This window comes from Culex quinquefasciatus, chromosome 1, assembly GCF_015732765.1.
Source record: "Culex quinquefasciatus strain JHB chromosome 1, VPISU_Cqui_1.0_pri_paternal, whole genome shotgun sequence".
Taxonomy (NCBI): Eukaryota; Metazoa; Arthropoda; class Insecta; order Diptera; family Culicidae; genus Culex; species Culex quinquefasciatus.
Window position 1 is genome coordinate 83034687 of NC_051861.1, and position 20161 is coordinate 83054847.

Here is a 20161-nt window from a genome sequence, read left to right on the forward strand (position 1 = left end):
AACTAGGTATAAATTGCACAAATAAAAATGTTTGAAGTTATTTTGATTTTCAAATTTCATTTTAAGACAAAGCAGGGCGTCCTTGCCTACTGAGATCATTGCTGATTGTAGTGTTTACATTTTTTTAAGTGAGTCCCTGTTTGCGAGCTCAGGGAGAAAGTAATCAAAAACAGACTGAAATCCACACTCTCCGAAGCTGTCAAAAGTTCGCAAAGTTTGAGTGCTTTTAAAAAAGATGCTTTTACACAGTTTACTTCATTTCTCGACTTGTTTTTTTTTTTCTCGTAATATAGGCACTGTTTTTTTATTTCTTAAAATTTAGTTTCACGATTTTTCTCTGTTTTTGTTTTAGTTTTTGCTCTAAACTATAAAATTAAAAGAGATAACCTCGAAAGGAAAACGGAAAACGAAGTTTTGTTTAAAAACACTATTCAGAAATAGTTTATAGCTTACACGATTAGAGACGTTTAGAAATGTGTGTGTGTTTGTGTTTTCTGTGTACAAATCCCACCTAGCTTTCAATTCCCAGCGCCAGATGGCGCGGCGTCGTTCGGTCGATCGCCACCGCCACCGGCGAGAAACTCCTGCTTTACCGACTTGCGTACGGCTGCAGCGGCAGCGACGGCCGCCGCCATCAAGCTGTTGTACGAGTCGACGGGCGAGGTGGCGTCCGCAACTGCGGCCACAATTTGCGACAGCTGGTGCTGCTGATCCAGCCCGAGCGCCGTCGTATCCTCGGTCGATAAAGCAGCTGCACTGCCCTCGACGGCGCCCACCGCCGCAGCCGAAACTGCGCTACCGACTATTGCTCCTCGATTATCGTTAAGATTACTGCTAGCGTTATTGTTATTGTTACTATCGTTACCGTTATTGTAGCTATGATTACTTAACATTAGACTGCTACCGCTGCTGTCAACTGCTGCTGCCTGTTGCTGGTGAAGCTGGTGCTGATGGGCGGCGGCGACTGCGGTGGCGGTGCTGGTGGTCGTGGTCGCATGGCTAGCGCCGCTATTGATCTCATGCTATTCCTTCACCAGGCGGTAGATGTGGTGCTGGGCGCCGTGCTCCGACGTCGACACCTCGAACACGAACGCCACGCACAGCAACGTTTCGTCCGTTTCCTTGTTGGAGATGACCTGCGGAGAAGAGTTGAGAGGATGAGGTGGTGCGGTAGGAAATGGGCAACATTTGCTGTGATCAAGAATTTTTCACTAAATTTTGCGTAAATTTCGTTCATGTTTGGGTAAATTTAAGCAAAATCAACCAGACTCGATTAAAATTCAACCTACACACAATGTCATCACCCTTTAAAGGGTATCGAAAATGTACTGATTTTGACATCCCAACTTGGAAAAAGGATAGAAAGTATTTTTTTTAGTATCCGAAAGTATCGAAAAACGGCTAGCGTTTAGGATCTTTTGAAAAACAGCCTCGAGACATCTAGAAAAATTTAAAAATGGCCGTGTTACGCTCCATACAAAATTTTTAAAATTTGTAAGGAAATTTTGTTACGAGGGGGGGAGGGGGTCTAAAAGTCCGATTTTTCGCGTTACGTAATAAAAGAATGCTCCCTAAGTAGTTCTGTTCAAAACCGATCCTACTCAAAAATGAGTAAAAGGAGCATCTGTCAGATTTAGATAAATTTCATTTGAAATCGATGAAAATTGAGTAAATTCAACCAGATCTAGATTAAATTCTCTGAAATCCGACAGATGTTCCATTTACTCATTTTGGTTAGGATCGGTTTTAACGAAACCGGAGATTAGAAATCAGGTTGTTTTTGCTTGTTCTAAATCAGGTTGTAAAGACCGCCATCTTTTGTGATTGAGATTGATAACGCGCGTAAATCCACAGTGAAAACAAAAATTTTTTTTTTAATAATTAAATTTTTATTATAAGAATTACTGTAGTAAAAGTCAAATTACACAGTAGTTAAGTTAAACGTTTCATGTGATAAAAGTACAACTTTACATGAGGTCATTGGCCCGATGTGTACTTAATAATCCCAACTTTAGTAGTTTATTTTGCAAATAAATTGATAAAAATCACCTCACAAAGATACACTAACTTTTAAACGTACATTGCGGTAGAATTTCACATAAAACAATAATTACTTTATTTCCATTTTATGCCTGTAGTTTTTGTACTTTGTTTTGGTTCCGTAACGAACAGCTGTTCTTTTGTACTGGAGCCGAAGTTGACATTTCCCTTTTGTTCTGGTCAGGGATGTCAGATTTGCAGATTTCTCTGCAAATTTGAAGATTTCCGAAACTTTTTTGTTGCAGATTTTTGCAGATATTTTACCGGTGAGGTTTGCAAAAAAAAAAACTTTAATCCTTCTGTGACAGTTTCTTTGAATAAGATGAGTAACCCAACTGTACATAGCATTTTACAAATTCAGAAATAATTTTCTTAGACCTACATCAAGTTTTATTACTGTCAAATATGTAAGTATTTTACCAACTATTCTTTTTAATCACTTAAAATTGTCGCAAAAAACAAATAGGTGTTCAAAAGGTTGAAGTTGCTTGTTTACCAAGATTTTGGCTATTGTTAAAAAAACGCTGTCCCTAATTCCAAATATGAGCTCATTCTGACCACCGGAACCCCTCCATCTAATCGTATGAAGTTTGTATGGGAGAAATCGTCAAAATGTATAGAAAATGGCAACTGTTTCACTTTTTTACCCGTGGAGGGCGCAATAGTTATCCGATTCTAACCATTTCTCAGATGTAGAACTTTCATTAATTTTACTTCCCTCAAGACATCATATTTTTAGGTACCCGTGGTCAGAATGAGCTCAAATTTGGAATATATCCATGTGTCAATCTTTGATTTCATGGGGTAGTTCCGAAGAAGCTCAAATTTGAATTACCCTAGGAAACATAAATAAATTTTATTTGAGTTCTGGCATTTTTCATATTAATTTCTTCATGTTTTGAAATAATTCAGTATTAATTAAGTATTAAGTCTTCCTCTGTTTATTTTTAAAAACAAAGAAATATATGGAAGTGCGAAGTTGCATAAGATTTTCAATGTGGTTCTCAGTAATAAAACGTTGGTCTTGGTCTTAGTTGTTGTTAGGCCGTTAAGTTATTCCGTAGGAGTTGTTCTCCTGGTATATTGTTATTATAAGATAAAAGAATAAATTTCAATTGAAATTCCTAAATAAGACATTTAATTTTAATTAAGATTCAATGATTCAAATATGATTTTCATTAGTTTTTATTTAAGTCGCTAAAAATGTTGACTAAAACACTTAACCAGTTTTTTTTTTCTTAAAAAAAAACTCAAATTTTAACTAAATCTTTAAATGCGAAAAAGTCAGACAGGCTAAACTATAGCGATTATGTATACACAGATAAAAATGTAACTTTTACTAATGAATTTGTAGCACTTTCTTCATTACTGTTTGTATTACAATACATATCTAGATTTTTTTTTCGAAAAGGTCCTATAAACATATGAAAGACAATAGCTTGTAGGACCTTTTTAAAGAAAATCTCTAGATGTAAAAGAAAAAAATCTTGTATGATTTTGACTGATGTATAGATGACTTAAGGCATTCACATATAAAGAATGCTAAGTTTTGTTTTTTAAGTGATTAAAATAAAATTATTTTAACACATATTGTTTGCCTTGTTTTCAATATTTCAAATATTTTTTGTAAATTTAACAAAAACGTTTGTTGAATACTTCTTTCCACCTATTTTTTTATTTAATTGGATTCATTAAAATAATTATAATTCTAAATTTCTGAACGACTCTTACAATTTTTCTTTAAAATTTGCAGCAAAAAATGATTCAAAAATAATTAGAATTAGTTTTTAATGCAATAGATATTTTAAAAGAATTTTTTCATTTCATTTCATTTCATTTATTGGATTGTTTTGGCAAAAACATCAGTGCAGTAATTATTAGGGTTAGTGATATTTCACGATTTTACGGACAGCGTGAAATCCGTGAAATTTAGCTTTTCCGCGAAATCCCGTGAAATTTTATGTTTGTTTGGAAATGTAATGATTTTTTAAAAATAATTTGTCAAACTCAAATAGAAATAAAAATAGCCTTATTAAATACTGTAGAATTAAGCGAGTGAATACCCTTTTTTACTTATATAGGGTTAGTGGTTTTTATAAACGATTTCGTGGATGGCGTGAAATTCGTGAAATTTTATAAACTGTTCAGATTTTCAGTTTTTAAAAACCAAATAAAGTTAGTTATATTTTCATTCGCTATTATAATTTATTTTATAGATATTTTATTTAAAAGGAAAACTTAAAAAATATTTTTCTTTAAATATTTTGTTTACAAATTATACTGGTTTTGCTGATTAAAATTTCAAAATTATTTGTTGGATATTTAAAAAAAGTTCAATAAATGAGAATACGCATGCCCTGCATTTTTTTCGAAATATAATAGAGACCATCCCGGACAAACCCGGTGGAAACTTTTTGAAAATTAAGAGATTTTTCGTGTCACGTTCAAATGTAGTAATGATTTTTTTGAAGATTAATAACTAATGATGCATAAAAGTAGTTCCTGTGATTTTAACATAAAACTTTCAGAGATATTTAAAAAAATTAACGTTCCGCGAAATTTGCGTGAAATTTGGTATTCTAAAATTCAGGTCCCCGTGACATTTGCAATTTTCGAGCGTGAAAATCACTAAGCCTAGTAATTATCCTAAGCTGAGATATGGGGTACCTTTCAACAGCTGACTAATTCAAACGGTTTTAGAGTTTATTGGTACACGGGAGAACAAAGCAGGGAAGGAAAAAGTTACAAAATAACCTTCGAAAGACAAAATAACCTTCAAAAAAAATTTTTTTTGCTCACAGAAGAATCCAATGAAGATAAACTTAAAACAGAAAAAAATCAATGCGTTTCTAGTTGTCTGAAAGGGTACATGACATTAGTTTTGATTTTTTTAATATTTAACATGAAATAGCAGAATCACTATAGAAGTAAAATAATTCACTTTATACATAACATAAAATCTTCATTTTATACATATTTCAATACCATTTCACCATCAAATCTTTTTAATTAATGGTCTATTAATGGTACACAAAAATATCAAATCTGGAGGAATTTCTTGTAATAAAGTTCAACTGTTAACAAAACAAAAAAAAAAAAATAAGGAATATGCTGGAAAAAAATACATAGAAAATAAATTGTAGGTATTGAAGGATGAATTAAACTCACAAAAAAAATGGATCTATAGGACTATAGGCTAGAGGCATACATAAAATTTAAACATTAATTGCAATTTAAGTGCTTTTCAATTCAGTTTTGATTAAAATATACAAAAAAATAAAAACATGAAATTTTTAAATAAAAAAAACACAGTGGCAATATTTATATGAAGTTTAATATCTAACATATTTTTATTTATTTTAATATGCAACAATCGTCTCTCCATGCATTTAAATTTATGGGACCGTTTAGGGAAAGATTGAGCGAAAATATCAAACAAAGATTAATCGATTTAGCAAGAAGATTAGAGTATGGATTCATCACTGTTTTTATCAAAACGACAGCATTTTTTTTGTTTATCGAGTTTATCGAGGAGAAAACGACATTAAAGTGTTAACAAAAAAATCCTTTTATTTATGATAACCCATACAGCCGAAACTCAACTGATCCAAGTTTTACTTTTATGAAGTTCTACAGATTAACTTGTGATAAACAAATAAACAAACACAATATTTTCAAAAAATCATTTTATCATCTTTTTTAAGATTTTTAAGAATTCATCTTTTTACAACTTATTGTTCCACAATTTTCAGCATGAGTTACTTTACAAAATGTAGAGTTAGGTTTAAAGTTTTTTTATGTTTCTGAACATAATGTTTGAAATACCTAAAGGTTACTTATTTATAAACATTCTTCCACACTAGGGTGGTCCAAATCCGGACTTTTTTGGGGCTACCCCCTGAAATCAAAGATTGACCCATCACTAGGCTAAATTCCAAATTTGAGCTCATTCTGACCACGGGAACCCCTCCCTCCAATCGCTTAAAGTTTGTATGGGAAAAATCGTCAAAATGTATGGAGAAAAGCAACTGTTTTACTTTTTTACCTGTGGAAGGCGCCAAAGTTATCCGATTCTTACCATTTCTCAAATGTAGAACCTTCATTAAATTTAGAACAACTTTCCGAAGACACCATATTTTTAGGATTTTTCTCGCGAAGTTATTAGCGCCCAAAACTGACCCTTTTGCGCGGCCAGCTGTAAGGCTACCTAACAACGATGTTTATTTCCAATTCGTACACGCACGCTCTCTCAGGTTCAAACTCTCTCATGAGCTTGCTCGCCTGCCTGCCTGCTTGTTTACCTACAAGCGCGTGCTCTGTTTCTCGGCTTGGACTTTTGTCGTCGTCGTCGTTTTCGTTTGCTATCCGCTGCGCTGCGTTCTTGACATGTTTATTATAATGTTGAACTAAAATACCAGGTTTGTTTTGAGATATAAAATTTAATGTAATATGTGATCAACAAAAGATATCATATTATAAGAGCGTGTGAGGGAGAATACAAATTTGATGAATTAGTTCATCCCAAGTTCATCCATGAATCGTCATCGTTTTGGATTTTAATTTATCTGCTCTTGTTACAAGAAATACCATGCAGTTTTTTAGATAAAAATGAAGGAATCTTTTAGATTTTTTTAAACTGAAAGGAAAGGAAGGCCGCAACTGCAAGATCTGAAGGTAGTTTACGATTGTGCAGAAAGAGATGTTTTCTGAATCGTTAAATTTACAGGTAAACTGACAAAAAATGATAAACAGTTGCAAAATTTGTTGCAGGTGGTCTAGGAACACAGAAAGAAATTTTAATAAAGAATAAAAAAATAATTTTAGAGAGTATGAATGAAAATTTGCAGCAATAATTGTAAAATTGCTTTGATTTGTACTAAGTATATTTTTGTTAAAGAAAACTACCTAAAGGAACAACATTTATATTACCTGAAGTTTTTTTAATAATTGAATCATTATCATTAGAGGGTGACGATTCTCGAGATTTTCAATTTCCCGGGAATCGAGAGTTGAATTTGGCCATTTCGGGAATTCCTGACCCGGGAGTTTTTACTATGCCAATAGTGCTAAAATTTAATAAAATGAAAAGTAATAAATTTGTTTTTGTTTTTTTAATAAATTCAGTTACAATTGATTCATACTAATTCTATGAGACGGTAATTTAAGCAGCCTCATAATTTTAAGGAACTATATGAAACTTTTTGATTTTTTTCTGAAATACAAAATCGTTTCCTGAGCTTTTTAAGACTCAAAATTATAGTTTAAAATGTTTACGAATCTTAATTCGCACTGAGTCATTTTTCAAAAGTTGCACAAAGTTGTTATTAGATTTTTGTAAAAAAAAATAACTAATATAACTAATATATAATTTTCCAGTATCGGGAATTTTGCAATATGATAAACATCGACTGAAAACAACAAATTCAACTTTTTTTTGTTATTTTTGAGGTCAACTTTAAAGTTTAATTGAAGAAATATTAGAGTTATCAGGAAAATTCATATGTTCACAAAAAACTAGATTATGAGGATTGCTATGCTCAAGAGAAGATTATGGAAATAAACTTAACTTGAAAAATCTTTTCCCTCTTAGAAATAATTAAAAAAAAAATATTTGAAAATAAAACATTTGATTTCATGTCTGGGGTGTAACTGGTAAATATTTTTAAAGGTAAATTTTGAGGTCCAAATTTTTCTCAATTCTAGCGTTTGGAATTTTTGACAAGTTAAAGTTTAAACTTTCTGGATAAGAAGATTAGAGAAGCATTGGTTTTTTCGAAATTGAACATCGTACATCGAACATTGAACATTAAATGTTCAAAACATTTTTTTCAAAATGTTTTTCTTATTAGTTTATCTATGTTTGCTTCAATATTTATAAGTTAAAAATTCCCGGAGTCTCGACCGAATTTCCCGGGAATCGAGAGATCCAAAAATGGTCGATTTCCCGGGAATTCCCGCTCGTCACCCTCTAATTATCATGTTTCTTTAGAATATACGAAAAACTGCGTGTAATGCTTGAAAAAACAAACAAACCCTGTTCTCATGACATTTGCTGTAATTTTTTGATCGAGCCTAAGCTGTCTTTTCTTTAAACTATTTTTTTCAGCGCAGTTTTTTTTTTGTCATAATTTAAGAATTTATATGCTAAATATATCTCAAAACAATCCTGCTATTTTAGTTGAAAATCATAATAAACATGCCAGAAACGCAGCGCAGCGGATAGCAAACGAAAACGACGACGACGACAAAAGTCCAAGCCGAGAAACAGAGCACGCGCTTGTAGGTAAACAAGCAGGCAGGCAGGCGAGCAAGCTCGTGAGAGAGTTTGAACCTGAGAGAGAGCACGTGCGTGTACGAATTGAAATAAACATCGTTGTTAGGTAGCCCTTACAGCTGGCCGCGCAAAAGGGTCAGTTTTGGGCGCTAATAACTTCGCGAGAAAAATCCTAAAAATATGGTGTCTTCGGGAAAGTTGTTCTAAATTTAATGAAGGTTCTACATTTGAGAAATGGTAAGAATCGGATAACTTTGGCGCCTTCCACAGGTAAAAAAGTAAAACAGTTGCTTTTTTCCATACATTTTGACAATTTTTCCCATACAAACTTTAAGCGATTGGAGGGAGGGGTTCCCGTGGTCAGAATGAGCTCAAATTTGGAATTCAGCCTAGTGATGGGTCAATCTTTGATTTCAGGGGGTAGCCCCAAAAAAGTCCGGATTTGGACCACCCTATTCCACACGTTACATTTTCCCGGATCACTTCGGATGATTTTGGGGCATAAATGAGCTCAACGGCTTAAATTATTTTTAACATGATTTGATTTTCCATAATAAGCAAATTGCGAAGGCTTAGGAGATTTTGGTGTGGACCGTATTTTACAGTTTTAAATGTTTACATTACAGATTTGTTAACCATTTAAATATCACTTGGGTTTTTAATATTCAATAATTTCCATATCTTGGCTAAAACTAAACTAATTATAGTTCTTTTGGGTTCGTTCGCTCAGTAATTTAACACCGAACACGATGCCTCAAAACCTAGATTCCGGTTTCCTGGCCGGAGATATTCTGGATTCTCCAGGGCCAGATTTGAGCTAGCCTGGTGATTTTTCTGATCACAAAATTATTAAAAAAAAAATTGTTAGTGATGAACTGTTGAAATATTTTACCATCGACAATTTTATCTTTTTGTTAACTGTTTCATTGTATTATTTTTTAATTAGGCCGTTGCAAATATTTTTTGAAGTTTACGTCTCTCGACTCTGACCAAAGTCGAGGGGGGAGCAAAAAAAAAAAAAATAAAAAAAAAGATTAAAAATTGTATTTACGAGCCATGGTTTAAACATTTGAATAAAAAAGTGTTTTAAAATGCATTATACACCTGTCCAGTTGTTTTGTAATCATTTGTTTCGAAAATATCTAAGTATTGACAAAAATTTCATTTTTCGCAAAAAAAAAAGTTTTTTGCGGTGCTGAGCATTAGAATTTCATATAAATTTAAAATATTTTTAATCCAGTCTTAACATGCTAAATATGATCATCAATGCAGAAAAATGCATTTTAGATTGTTTTCAGTCGATTTAATTTCTATTTTCATTGAAATTTTGAAGTTTTTTAAAACTATTTTTTTTGTTCCATGATTTTTTTTGACAAATTTTGAAGGGGGGCGACATAAACTTTGAAAAATATTTGCAATGGCTTTACAAGAAAATTAAAAATGTAAAGCATTGATTTATTTCGTTAACCCTTTAACGCCCAGAGCTGTTTGCTTATCGTAAAACAAAGTAATTGGTAAAATTTTGGTACAATAATGCAGGAAATACTTTACTTTAACTTATAAACATCGAATTGGTGCACCCAGAGCACCACCAGGAAGATGAGCAACTTTTTTCTAAATCACAAAAACTGATTTTCTTCAAATCTATTGGTTCAGTTGATTGAATATGCATCGAAAAAATTTTTAAACTTCTAATTCTTTTCTGTAAGACCATATTTCTGAAGTATGAAATACAAATTCTAAAATCTCTGCACTTCAGACTTCTTTGATTGGCTCATTCAAAACTCACAAACACCTAAAAAAAACGAAACTATTGGCACTACGCCCCCCGGGGCATGGCCTTCCTCTAACGTGGGATTTCTGCTCCAGCGCCTCTGACGAGACAGGAGAAACCGGGACCGACGTTTTACTTCACCATCCGATAGAAGCTCAGTGGATAAGGCGGGAATCGAACCCGCGTCTCATAGCATCATCGGGATCGGCAGCCGAAGCCGCTACCCCTGTGCCACGAGACCCAACACCTATTTTTATCAAAATTAAGGAAGATTATAAAACCATCGGTCTATTAACAATGTTTTGTCTTGTTTTTGAAAAGTCATAACATTTAGAAACTTTTGTTTTGATTGAAATGTTTTTTTTTTTTGTAATTTTGAAAAAGTGCTCCTAAATAATTAGTTGCTTATATGCCCAGGTGGTGCTCTGGTGCACCTAACGGAAAATGTTGAAAAACACTCAAAATCGGTCCAAACTCACAATGTTATTCACATGGGTTCTTGTCCAAGGTTCAAATGATAGCAAAAAATTTTGTGTTTCATAAAATGTTGCGTTTAGTCATTTTTACGGGCTTTCGGAAACAGGTATTATTTATTCCCCCTGAAATTGGCCCATTTTTGTTTACATTTCGCACTGTAACTTTGCCTGTGCTAAACCAAATTTGATTAAATTTGGAGAGATGTTAGCATACATACTACATGAACAACTGCAACCTGAAGCACCATGAAAAGTTGAGTCAGTATATTTGAGTTCAAAATTTTGGTGCACTGAAGTAACCATGAGCAAGAGGGATTTAACTTAGTTATTGAAATTAGTTTGAAAATTATAAACATTTTTTTAGTTTTGTGATATTTTTGAACTGGATCTTTATAAATAACAAAAAAAAAATCGATTGAATTGTTTTAGTTAGCATTTCCATTCCCATTTATTTTCTTTTTTATCGTGATAGCGAACAATAAATTTTTAAATGAATGAATTATAATTCAGAGACTTATAAATATTTGAAATAAATAATAATTTTCGTATCAATTTAGAAAATTATCGCATATGTATTTTAACAGCGAGATGCAACAAAAACTCCTTTCCATTTATAATAAATAAAATAATTTTGAAGTTTATGTTAATAACTGACATGACCATACAAATAGTAAACATTTCATGTAAAGTGGTGCAAGAAGAATAAGCCATTAAAATAGCTATTAAAAAATTGGACTTATCTGAAAATATGCTACATGGACTTTAGAGATTCAAAAAAATAATTTCCTTAGATACAATACTGCACGAAATAAGACTATCGCTAATTTTATTTTAACTTTTTGTTAAGTTATTCAAAAGTAAGAACCGTGCCCTTATTGTTTATTTATAATTATTTTAAATGGCAGTAAATTTTTTGTAAAATTTTTGTTTTGGAAACACATTGGAAAAAAACCCCTGAAAAATATTTTTATATTAGCCTAACCTTGAAATAGAAAAACACATTGAGAAATAAAATACAAAAGATATCTTGATAAAAATGTTTTAATTTTAAAAATATTGTTTGTATAGTGCCTGTCGTTTTATCGAAAAGGGAATCTACATTTTATTATGATTTTTTTTTCAAATTAATTGAATTTATTGCAAATAATTGTAGCTAAATAATTTGTTTCCACACAGATTTAAGGACATAAAACATACATTAAACTTTGTTTAAGTTAAACATCATAATTTAGTTAAACAGAATTGTAGGATACGACCATAAACCTAGTTTTACGTGTATTTAAATTTGCAGATTTTTGCAGATATTTGAAAAACAAATTTGCAGATAACTCAAAATTTCATCTGGCATCCCTGGTTCTGGTGCCGAAGTTGACAGCTTGTGTTGGCTACGGACGAGCTGCCTGTAGTGAGATATAGATGTCGCTCCCCCTGTTCTGAATCAATCCGTTTTCGTCAACACCGAACCTTACTCAGAATTAAGTAAATAAGGCTTCTGTCCGATTTGGGTGAATTTCACTCTGAGTGATTTTCATTCAATTTTCGTTGAATTTTGGGAGAAATTCACTCAAGTCTGACAGAAGCCTTATTTATTTATTTCTGAGTTGGTTCGGTTTTAACGAAAACTGAGTGAGTTTACACCTGCGTGTAGAGTTACATGGATGACAGTAGAGAACCTGGAGTTAAACTGAAACCCCGATGGCTTGACACCAATTGTTGTCAAACTAACAGGGTCACACCACCGGTGGTTGAGTGTATTAGATAACAGCCATCTCAAAAAGTACCCATCGAAGCACGAAAGCTGTCAAACTTGGACTTTAAACTTCAATGCCCGTTTTACCCCATATTTGAGTTCATCTCATTATAGACAAATAAACGCTGAAAGTTTCACCCAAATTGGAGCACCTAGATACGACCTCTAGAACAAATCGAGCAGCTCAAGTGTCGTTAGCAGGACTTACTTTTTGATTACAAACTCACTTTGGCCAATTACAATATTTTGTATGATTTTAAATAACCAAGAGCAATCTTGATTGTTTCAACATACAAATAAAGCATAATAAGGGCACGGGTCCCCCACAGACCGTTATTATGAAGAAAAAATTTCCACCCAAACCAATGATTGGACATGGTTTCTGGGACCATTCTGCACCTCTGGGCCAAGTTTCAAAATATTTGCCGGCAGAAATTTCGAATACGGTCAGTTTTAGTATTTTTAGTTGAAATTAAGGGGAAATCACACATTGTTATCCGAGCATTCGTTGGTGAAGGTTGTCTGAATCAACATGACTCGTCGCGTCCCGGCGCAAAACGCCGGCAATATTGCCCTACCTGCGGCTCAAGCAGGCAAAAAAGTGGGAATTTCCAAAAAGGAAGGTTGAGGCCTCAACTGATGGCCAAAAACCGGGAATTTCCAAAAGGAAGGTGCTTTTGGAAGTGACATCGAACAGCAAAAAGACGAAAAAGAGCGACGGTACTGTACCGATGGATGAGGAGGAGGAGAACTCTTCATCGCACGAGGAGCAGCTTTTGAAGAACAACAAGTTCGCTGGACTGCCTGACGAGGACCAGGTAGCGGAAGCAAAGGAGAATGAAGTGAAACAGCGAAAGGAGAAACTGCCTCCTTTTTATGTGAGGCAATCAGCAGCAACGATCGACTTTCGTGCGGGGCTGGTTGAACTCATCAAGTCTGGGAAAGTCCAAGGCAACATTCGTCTGTGTCAGGACGGATTTAAGGTGCTGGTGCAATCCAGGCAGCACTATCAACTGGTCAAGGATTACTTGACCGAAAACGAGGCGGAGTACTTTACCCATGATGTCGTCATGGATAAGCCGTACAAAATCGTCGTCAGAGGTCTGTACGACATGCCAGTGGAGGAATTAGCTGCCGAGCTAAAAGTTTTGAAACTGGATGTGTTGGCCGTGCACAAAATGAGCCGACGCAACAAAGACATCAAGTACCGTGACCAGCTCTACCTGCTGCATTTGGCTAAGGGATCGACGACGCTTCCTGAGCTGAAGGCAATCCGAGCGGTTTTCAACATTATCGTGTCGTGGGAGCGATACCGACCAGTGCATCGTGACGTCACACAATGCTTCAACTGCCTGGGCTTCGGGCACGGAGGTAAGAACTGCCACCTGAAGCGTCGTTGCGCCAAATGTGGTACCGATGCGCACATCACATCCCAGTGCATCCAAGATTCGCTGGTGAAGTGCCTCAACTGCAACGGTGAGCACTCGTCAACCGACCGAAAGTGCCCCAAGAGAGCTGAGTTCGTGAAAATTCGGCAGCAAGCATCGACGAAGAATCAGCCTCAGCGTCGTAGAACTCCTCCAGCCCTGGTGGAGCAAAATTTTCCACCTCTTCAACCGCGACGCCAGGTCCCGAACTTGGCACCGTTGCCGTTGGATCCCAGGAAGAGAGCTGAGATGAATCATCCACGGCCGGGTTCCAGCCAGGAGCCGAGACCGCCACCACCGGGCTTCAGCCAGGAGCCAAGACCAACCCAAGAACCAGCAGTTGAGGAAAATGGTAATGATCTTTACACCTCAACCGAACTCCTCAATATTTTCAAACAGATGTCCGCTGCACTGCGTGGATGCAAAACCAAGACCCAGCAGATTGAAGTGCTGACCTCGTTCGTCATCCAGTATGGATCGTAGGTCCCTCAAGCTGCTGAATTGGAACGCTTGCTCCATTAGGAGGAAGAACTTAGAGCTGGTGGATTTTCTTCGCGAGAAGGAGATCGACGTAGCTGCCATCACGGAAACTCATCTGAAGCCCGGTGAAAAAGTTTATCTGCAAAACTACAAGATCGCGACGCAGCTCGATAGGACCACCTCTGGAGGAGGAGGTGTGCTTGTCGCTGTTCATCGTGATCTCAAGCCACGCCGGCTGCCACACTTTAAGCTGGACATCATCGAGGCCGTTGGGGTGGAAATTCCCACTTCGGTTGGCCCAGTACTCTTCATTGCTGCATACTGCCCACGTCAGGTGAATGCCAGAGATGGTTCAGCAGCAAAACTGAAGAGCGATATCCAGAAGCTGACACGGCGGAGCGCAAAGTACATCATCGCTGGTGACCTCAACGCGAAGCATGAAGTTTGGGGCAACAGCAGGAGGAATCGGAACGGAGTGATTCTGCACAACGATCTGCAAAACGGATACTACAACGTTGTGAGTCCGGATCGTCCAACGAGGGTGGCTCGGTCTGGGAATCACTCAATCATCGACTTCTTCATTACCAATATGGCTGAGAACGTGGCTCATCCTGAGGTGTTTGAAGAGTTGAGTTCTGATCACTATCCGGTGGTTGTGGAGGTTGGAGCTTCCGTTACTCCGCAGCGGCAACCAACCCGGAAAGATTACCACAACGTTGACTGGCAGCAGTTTCAGCAAGTGGTCGACAGCAACATCGACTATGATCAACACCCGGAAACTTCTGCTGATATTGATCGTTCGCTGGAGGTGATCCAGCAGGCTATCAACCAAGCAGAGGCTGCCAACGTTCGGGAGGTTCCTGTTAATTTTAAGGTAACTGATATTGACGTAGATACTAAACACTTGATTAGACTTAGGAATGTTTATAGGAGACAATATCAACGGACTGGGGACTATGACAAAAGATTTCAGTTAACAATTTGAACAAAATCATACAAGACCGACTTGACAATATCAGAAATCAAGAATTTTCAAAACATGTAAGCCAGCTTGGGAATTATTCAAAACCATTTTGGAAACTTTCAAAAGTTCTTAAAAACAAACCAAAGCCTATTCCTCCTCTTATTGTTGAGGATTCTCCTTTGATTACATCCGAGGAAAAGGCAAATGCACTTGGGCTTCATTTTGTTAGTTCACATAATCTTGGCGCTTCCATGACCAGCCGTAAAGAAACATCAGTTGCCAATAGTATTTCAACAATCAATGACTCTACCTTTGAATTTCCTGCAGATTCCCATGTTTCTGGTGAGGAAGTCAAAGTTGCAGTTAAACAAATGAAAAATATGAAAGCTCCTGGCTTTGATAACATTTTAATCTAGTGTTGAAAAAACAGAGTGATCAGTTCTTTCAACATCTAGCCAATATTTTCAATAAATGTTTGCAACTTGGTTACTTCCCCACCAATTGGAAGCTGGGCAAAGTCATACCAATTTTGAAGCCTCAAAAGATCCAACATCGCCAACAAGTTATCGTCCCATTAGTCTTTTGAGTAGTCTGTCCAAACTCTTTGAGAAGGTCATCTATTCAAGGCTTTTGGATTTTACCAACGATAATAATATAATTTTGAATGAGCAGTTTGGCTTCCGAAAGGGACATAATACTGCTCATCAGCTTACGAGAGTAACTAAAATCATCAAGCAGAACAAGCTTGAGTCTAAATCAACTGCTATGGCTTTGTTGGATGTTGAGAAGGCTTTTGACAATGTTTGGCATGATGGTTTGATACATAAACTGTATTTATACGGTTTTCCAATGTATCTTATCAAAATTATCCAGCACTATCTTTCGGAGAGATCGTTCAGGGTTTTCTGAATGGGATTGCTTCTGGATTATTCAACATTGATGCTGGGGTTCCCCAAGGAAGTATTCTTGGCCCACTTCTGTACAATATTTTTACATCTGATTTGCCTACTCTTCCTGGTAATGGTGTGTTGTCACTTTTTGCTGATGACACTGCCGTTATTTATAAGGGTAAAATAACCAGATATTTAGTTGGCCGTCTTCAGAAGGGTCTTGACGTTCTTTCCGAATACTTTGGCGACTGGAAAATTCGCATAAATGCAGCCAAAACTCAAACCATCATTTTTCCACTTTCCAAATCGGCCCGATTTGTCCCAAAGGATGATGTTTTGATTAAAATGAATGATGTTTCAATACCCTGGTCAAAGGAAGTTGTCTATTTAGGTCTCATACTTGACTCGAAACTATTGTTTCGGCAGCATGTAGATAAAATATTGAACAAGTGCAGCATTCTCATCAGGTGTTTGTATCCTTTAATTAACAGAAAATCAAAGCTATCTTTGAAAAATAAGCTAGCAGTTTACAAACAAATAATTTACCCCGTTATTGAGTATGCAGTACCTGTTTGGGAGTGTTGCGCTAGAACTCATAAATTGAAGCTCCAGCGTGTCCAAAACAAGGTACTCAAAATGGTTTTGAATGTTCCTGGCTGGACAAGATCAAGTGAGGTTCATGAATTAGCAGAAGTAAAAATGTTGGATCAGAAGATTCAAGAAAAATGTTTGAAATTCAGGGAAAAATGTGCTATATCTGAATACCCCTTGATTCAAGGATTGGTTTAGTTTATGGTAAGATTAAGTTAGTTTTAGGTTAGGTTATGTTTTCTTAATTTTTTTTTCTTCATTGTACCTAGTGTTACAAAAATGATAAATCATATACTTTTAAAGTTATGAAAATGAACAGTGTTTAAATCACGAAAAGCAAACTAAAGCTGAAGAGCCACAGCTGACCACTTATTATGTAAACCAAATGTAATTATTATAAGAAAGATTCAATAAAGTATATTTAATTCAAAAAAAAAAAAAAAAGGGGAAATCACATGTAAAATGCATAGGAAAACTTCAAAGTTTCAATGCTTAAACTCTGAAACGTTACTGATCATGGTTTTAAATTGTACTTACATGTAGCAAAATGATATAAAACGATTTACGGAACTGACTTAGCCGGATTAAGCCGTAGTTAAGTGACTTAAGTACATTATTTACAAGTTTATATCTAAATATTTTTTAAATCTCCTACATTAGGCAATTTTAAGTCTAGGAAGACTAGATTGCATAAAAATAATTAAAATGGGGTGACTTTGAGCCAAGGGGTGACATTGTACCAAATTTTTCGTTTGTTTAATAACTAAATAGCTTAACAACAAGCTCGATAAGCTTGAATTATAAGGATTACTCGTTGCAAATATTGTTGTCCTCTCCCACAATTTTGAAAAATTCCATAAAAAGTTAAATAAAACCTAGCCTGACAAGAGTTTTAAGACACAAACTACATTGAAAACTTAAATCGTCCTTCATATGTAAATATTTATAAGTTCAATAACCTATACATATCAGACTATACTATTTTCACATTTTCTTAAGATATGTCAGGATTGTTAAAATAGTGGATGAGTGGTTGTGTTTTCACATGAGACAGGATTAGGTTTTGTTTTAACTAAATATATTATCAGTAAAAGTACTTGCTGATCAATAATAAGTTTTGATGAATTTCATTGATGATCAAACTGTATCAACAATACATTAATCAATTATAAAATACAGTTTTTGTGATGATTACCTGCAATTTTGCAAAATCATAATTAGTTTGAGATATTAATCCTGTGGGAAGTTGTGCCATTAAACTTTTGCTAATTATAATCATTATACAGGGCAACAAAAATGTTTGAGCTAAATTACAGCTGAAATACTCACTGCATTTCATTCAAATTTCTAAACGTTTTAAAACAAAACAATGTGATTTTTGATTACAAACTTGACACGTCACATAATTGTTTTTCTTTTATTTATATTCAGAACGAATCGATTCAGAACTGGAACATGTGCGCAGCATTTTAAATCTGTCACTTATAGGTGATTTAAAATCAATAGGCCTATTCAAACATATTAATTTGCGATCTGCGAAGCAATATCATCAAATTATTTTTGGGTTTAGGGAACATAAATAGACCAAATTAAGCAGTCTACAAACAAATATTGACATAAACTTAATGCTTATCAAAACAATCTTTTGTACATTGTCACCCCTTGGCTCAAAGTCACCCCATTTGAATTATTTTTATGCAATCTAGTCTTCCTAGACTTAAAATTGCCTAATGTAGGAGATTTAAAAATATTTAGATATAAACTTGTAAATAATGTACTTAAGTCACTTAACTACGGCTTAATCCGGCTAAGTCAGTTCCGTAAATCGTTTTATATCATTTTGCTACATGTAAGTACAATTTAAAACCATGATCAGTAACGTTTCAGAGTTTAAGCATTGAAACTTTGAAGTTTTCCTATGCATTTTACATGTGATTTCCCCTTAATTTCAACTAAAAATACTAAAACTGACCGTATTCGAAATTTCTGCCGGCAAATATTTTGAAACTTGGCCCAGAGGTGCAGAATGGTCCCAGAAACCATGTCCAATCATTGGTTTGGGTGGAAATTTTTTCTTCATAATAACGGTCTGTGGGGGACCCGTGAAGGGTGTAGCTTGAATCAAGTTATCAAAAGCAAAGGTAGCGAAATGTCACTTTGACAAATCCCCGGTAACACGCTGACAAAAGAATACCCAATTCAGCGTTTTCCCCACAGCCTGATTCTTCACTTACCTGCAGGATGGTAAAGTTCTCCAGCACGCTGTTCATCATGTACTTCTCGGGCAGGTGCTTCAGCTTGTTGATAAAGTTGATCATGTAGTCGCACATGGGCGACCGGCTGATCCGGTACACGTACCGGCCGTTCTCGAAGCGGGAGTACTCGGTTTCGACCTTTTCCACCACCTGTTTGCCGAAGGAGCACACCTTGGTGGAGCAGGTAATCACCATGTTGTCGTTGCTTTCGTAGCTGCGGGGAGGACAAGTTTGGGGGTTAGGTTTGAGATTGGGATCTTCCGGGCTGTCGGATACTCACTGACTACTGACACCGTAGAAGGCGCCGGCGTCGCTCGCAATGTTGGTATTCAGGTCGGCCCAGAACTTGACCAGGAAGAACGAGTTGCTGGGGCCCTTCTCGTACAGCTCCTTGAGGCCGCCGGCCTTTTGCGGGAATTTGTCGTAGATCTCCTTCACCTCGACCGACTCCAGCAGTGGGTGGGCTGGCTGGTCGCCTATATGTACAAACAAGTGCTTGTGGTACTGCGGAAGTGGGAGAGAGGAAATTTTTGTTAGAAACACTGTTGCCAACCTGAAACCCGTTCAAAAACTTACAGATTCCTCCACGCGCAGCTCCAGGTAGGCGCTGTACTCGACGAGCCGGAACTTGTGGGTCGCTATCGCTCGGCCTTCCCAGGGGTGGGCCGCCTGCAGGCCACTGTCGGACACGGCCGTGGCCGTCTTGCCCATCGGGCCGTACGCGGCCTGGGCGAACGGTTTCACGTCCTGGGAGGTGCTGGGCTGCAGTCCGGGCTGCCAGAATTGCTGTTTGGAGGGGAGAAAAACAAGATGGCGTTAATGGCGAAAAATTGACAGCTCTCCGTTTTTTTAGGGTTAGGATGTTAGTAAGGCGCGCGCACAAACAAAAGGGTGAAAGGTTAGTTGTTTTGTTGGTGTTCTGTGGGTAGAGATATAGATCGTCACAGTTTGCATCATGAGTTGGTTTTAGTCTCTGTTGATTGTTTGTTTACAGTGGTGGCGGCAGTAGCAGCGCAGCGCAGGTTAAACAATGAGCACGCGAGCGAGCACATGGGGAGAAGGATGCAGCTCGGGACAGGACACTTGAGAGGAATTCGATGGAGATTTCATAGACCAAGATTGAAGACATGCGGCGCTGGCAACGCGGCAAACGTCAAACGAGCTGTCACTTTTGACAGTTAGCTGGGAACAAACTCATGACTTGTCTTAAAAATCAGTCTATGGACAGACACATAATTAT

General features: G+C 36.3%; 1 protein-coding gene across 8 annotated transcripts in view; it reads right to left on the reverse strand.

Moving 5' to 3' along the window:
- Positions 1 to 330: 330 nt before the first annotated feature.
- The window catches only part of LOC6046579 (protein scalloped), a 286181-nt gene continuing 266350 nt past the window's right edge, over positions 331 to 20161 (reverse strand). For all 8 annotated transcript variants that reach the window (XM_038249047.1, XM_038249046.1, XM_038249053.1 and 5 more), the window contains 4 exons: positions 19498 to 19707; positions 19202 to 19425; positions 18901 to 19135; positions 331 to 1136 (listed from right to left, as the gene is read on the reverse strand). In XM_038249047.1, the coding sequence (XP_038104975.1) occupies positions 1023 to 1136; positions 18901 to 19135; positions 19202 to 19425; positions 19498 to 19707 (783 nt within the window). In that variant the 3' untranslated portion in view covers positions 331 to 1022. The remainder of the gene's footprint in view (positions 1137 to 18900; positions 19136 to 19201; positions 19426 to 19497; positions 19708 to 20161) is intronic.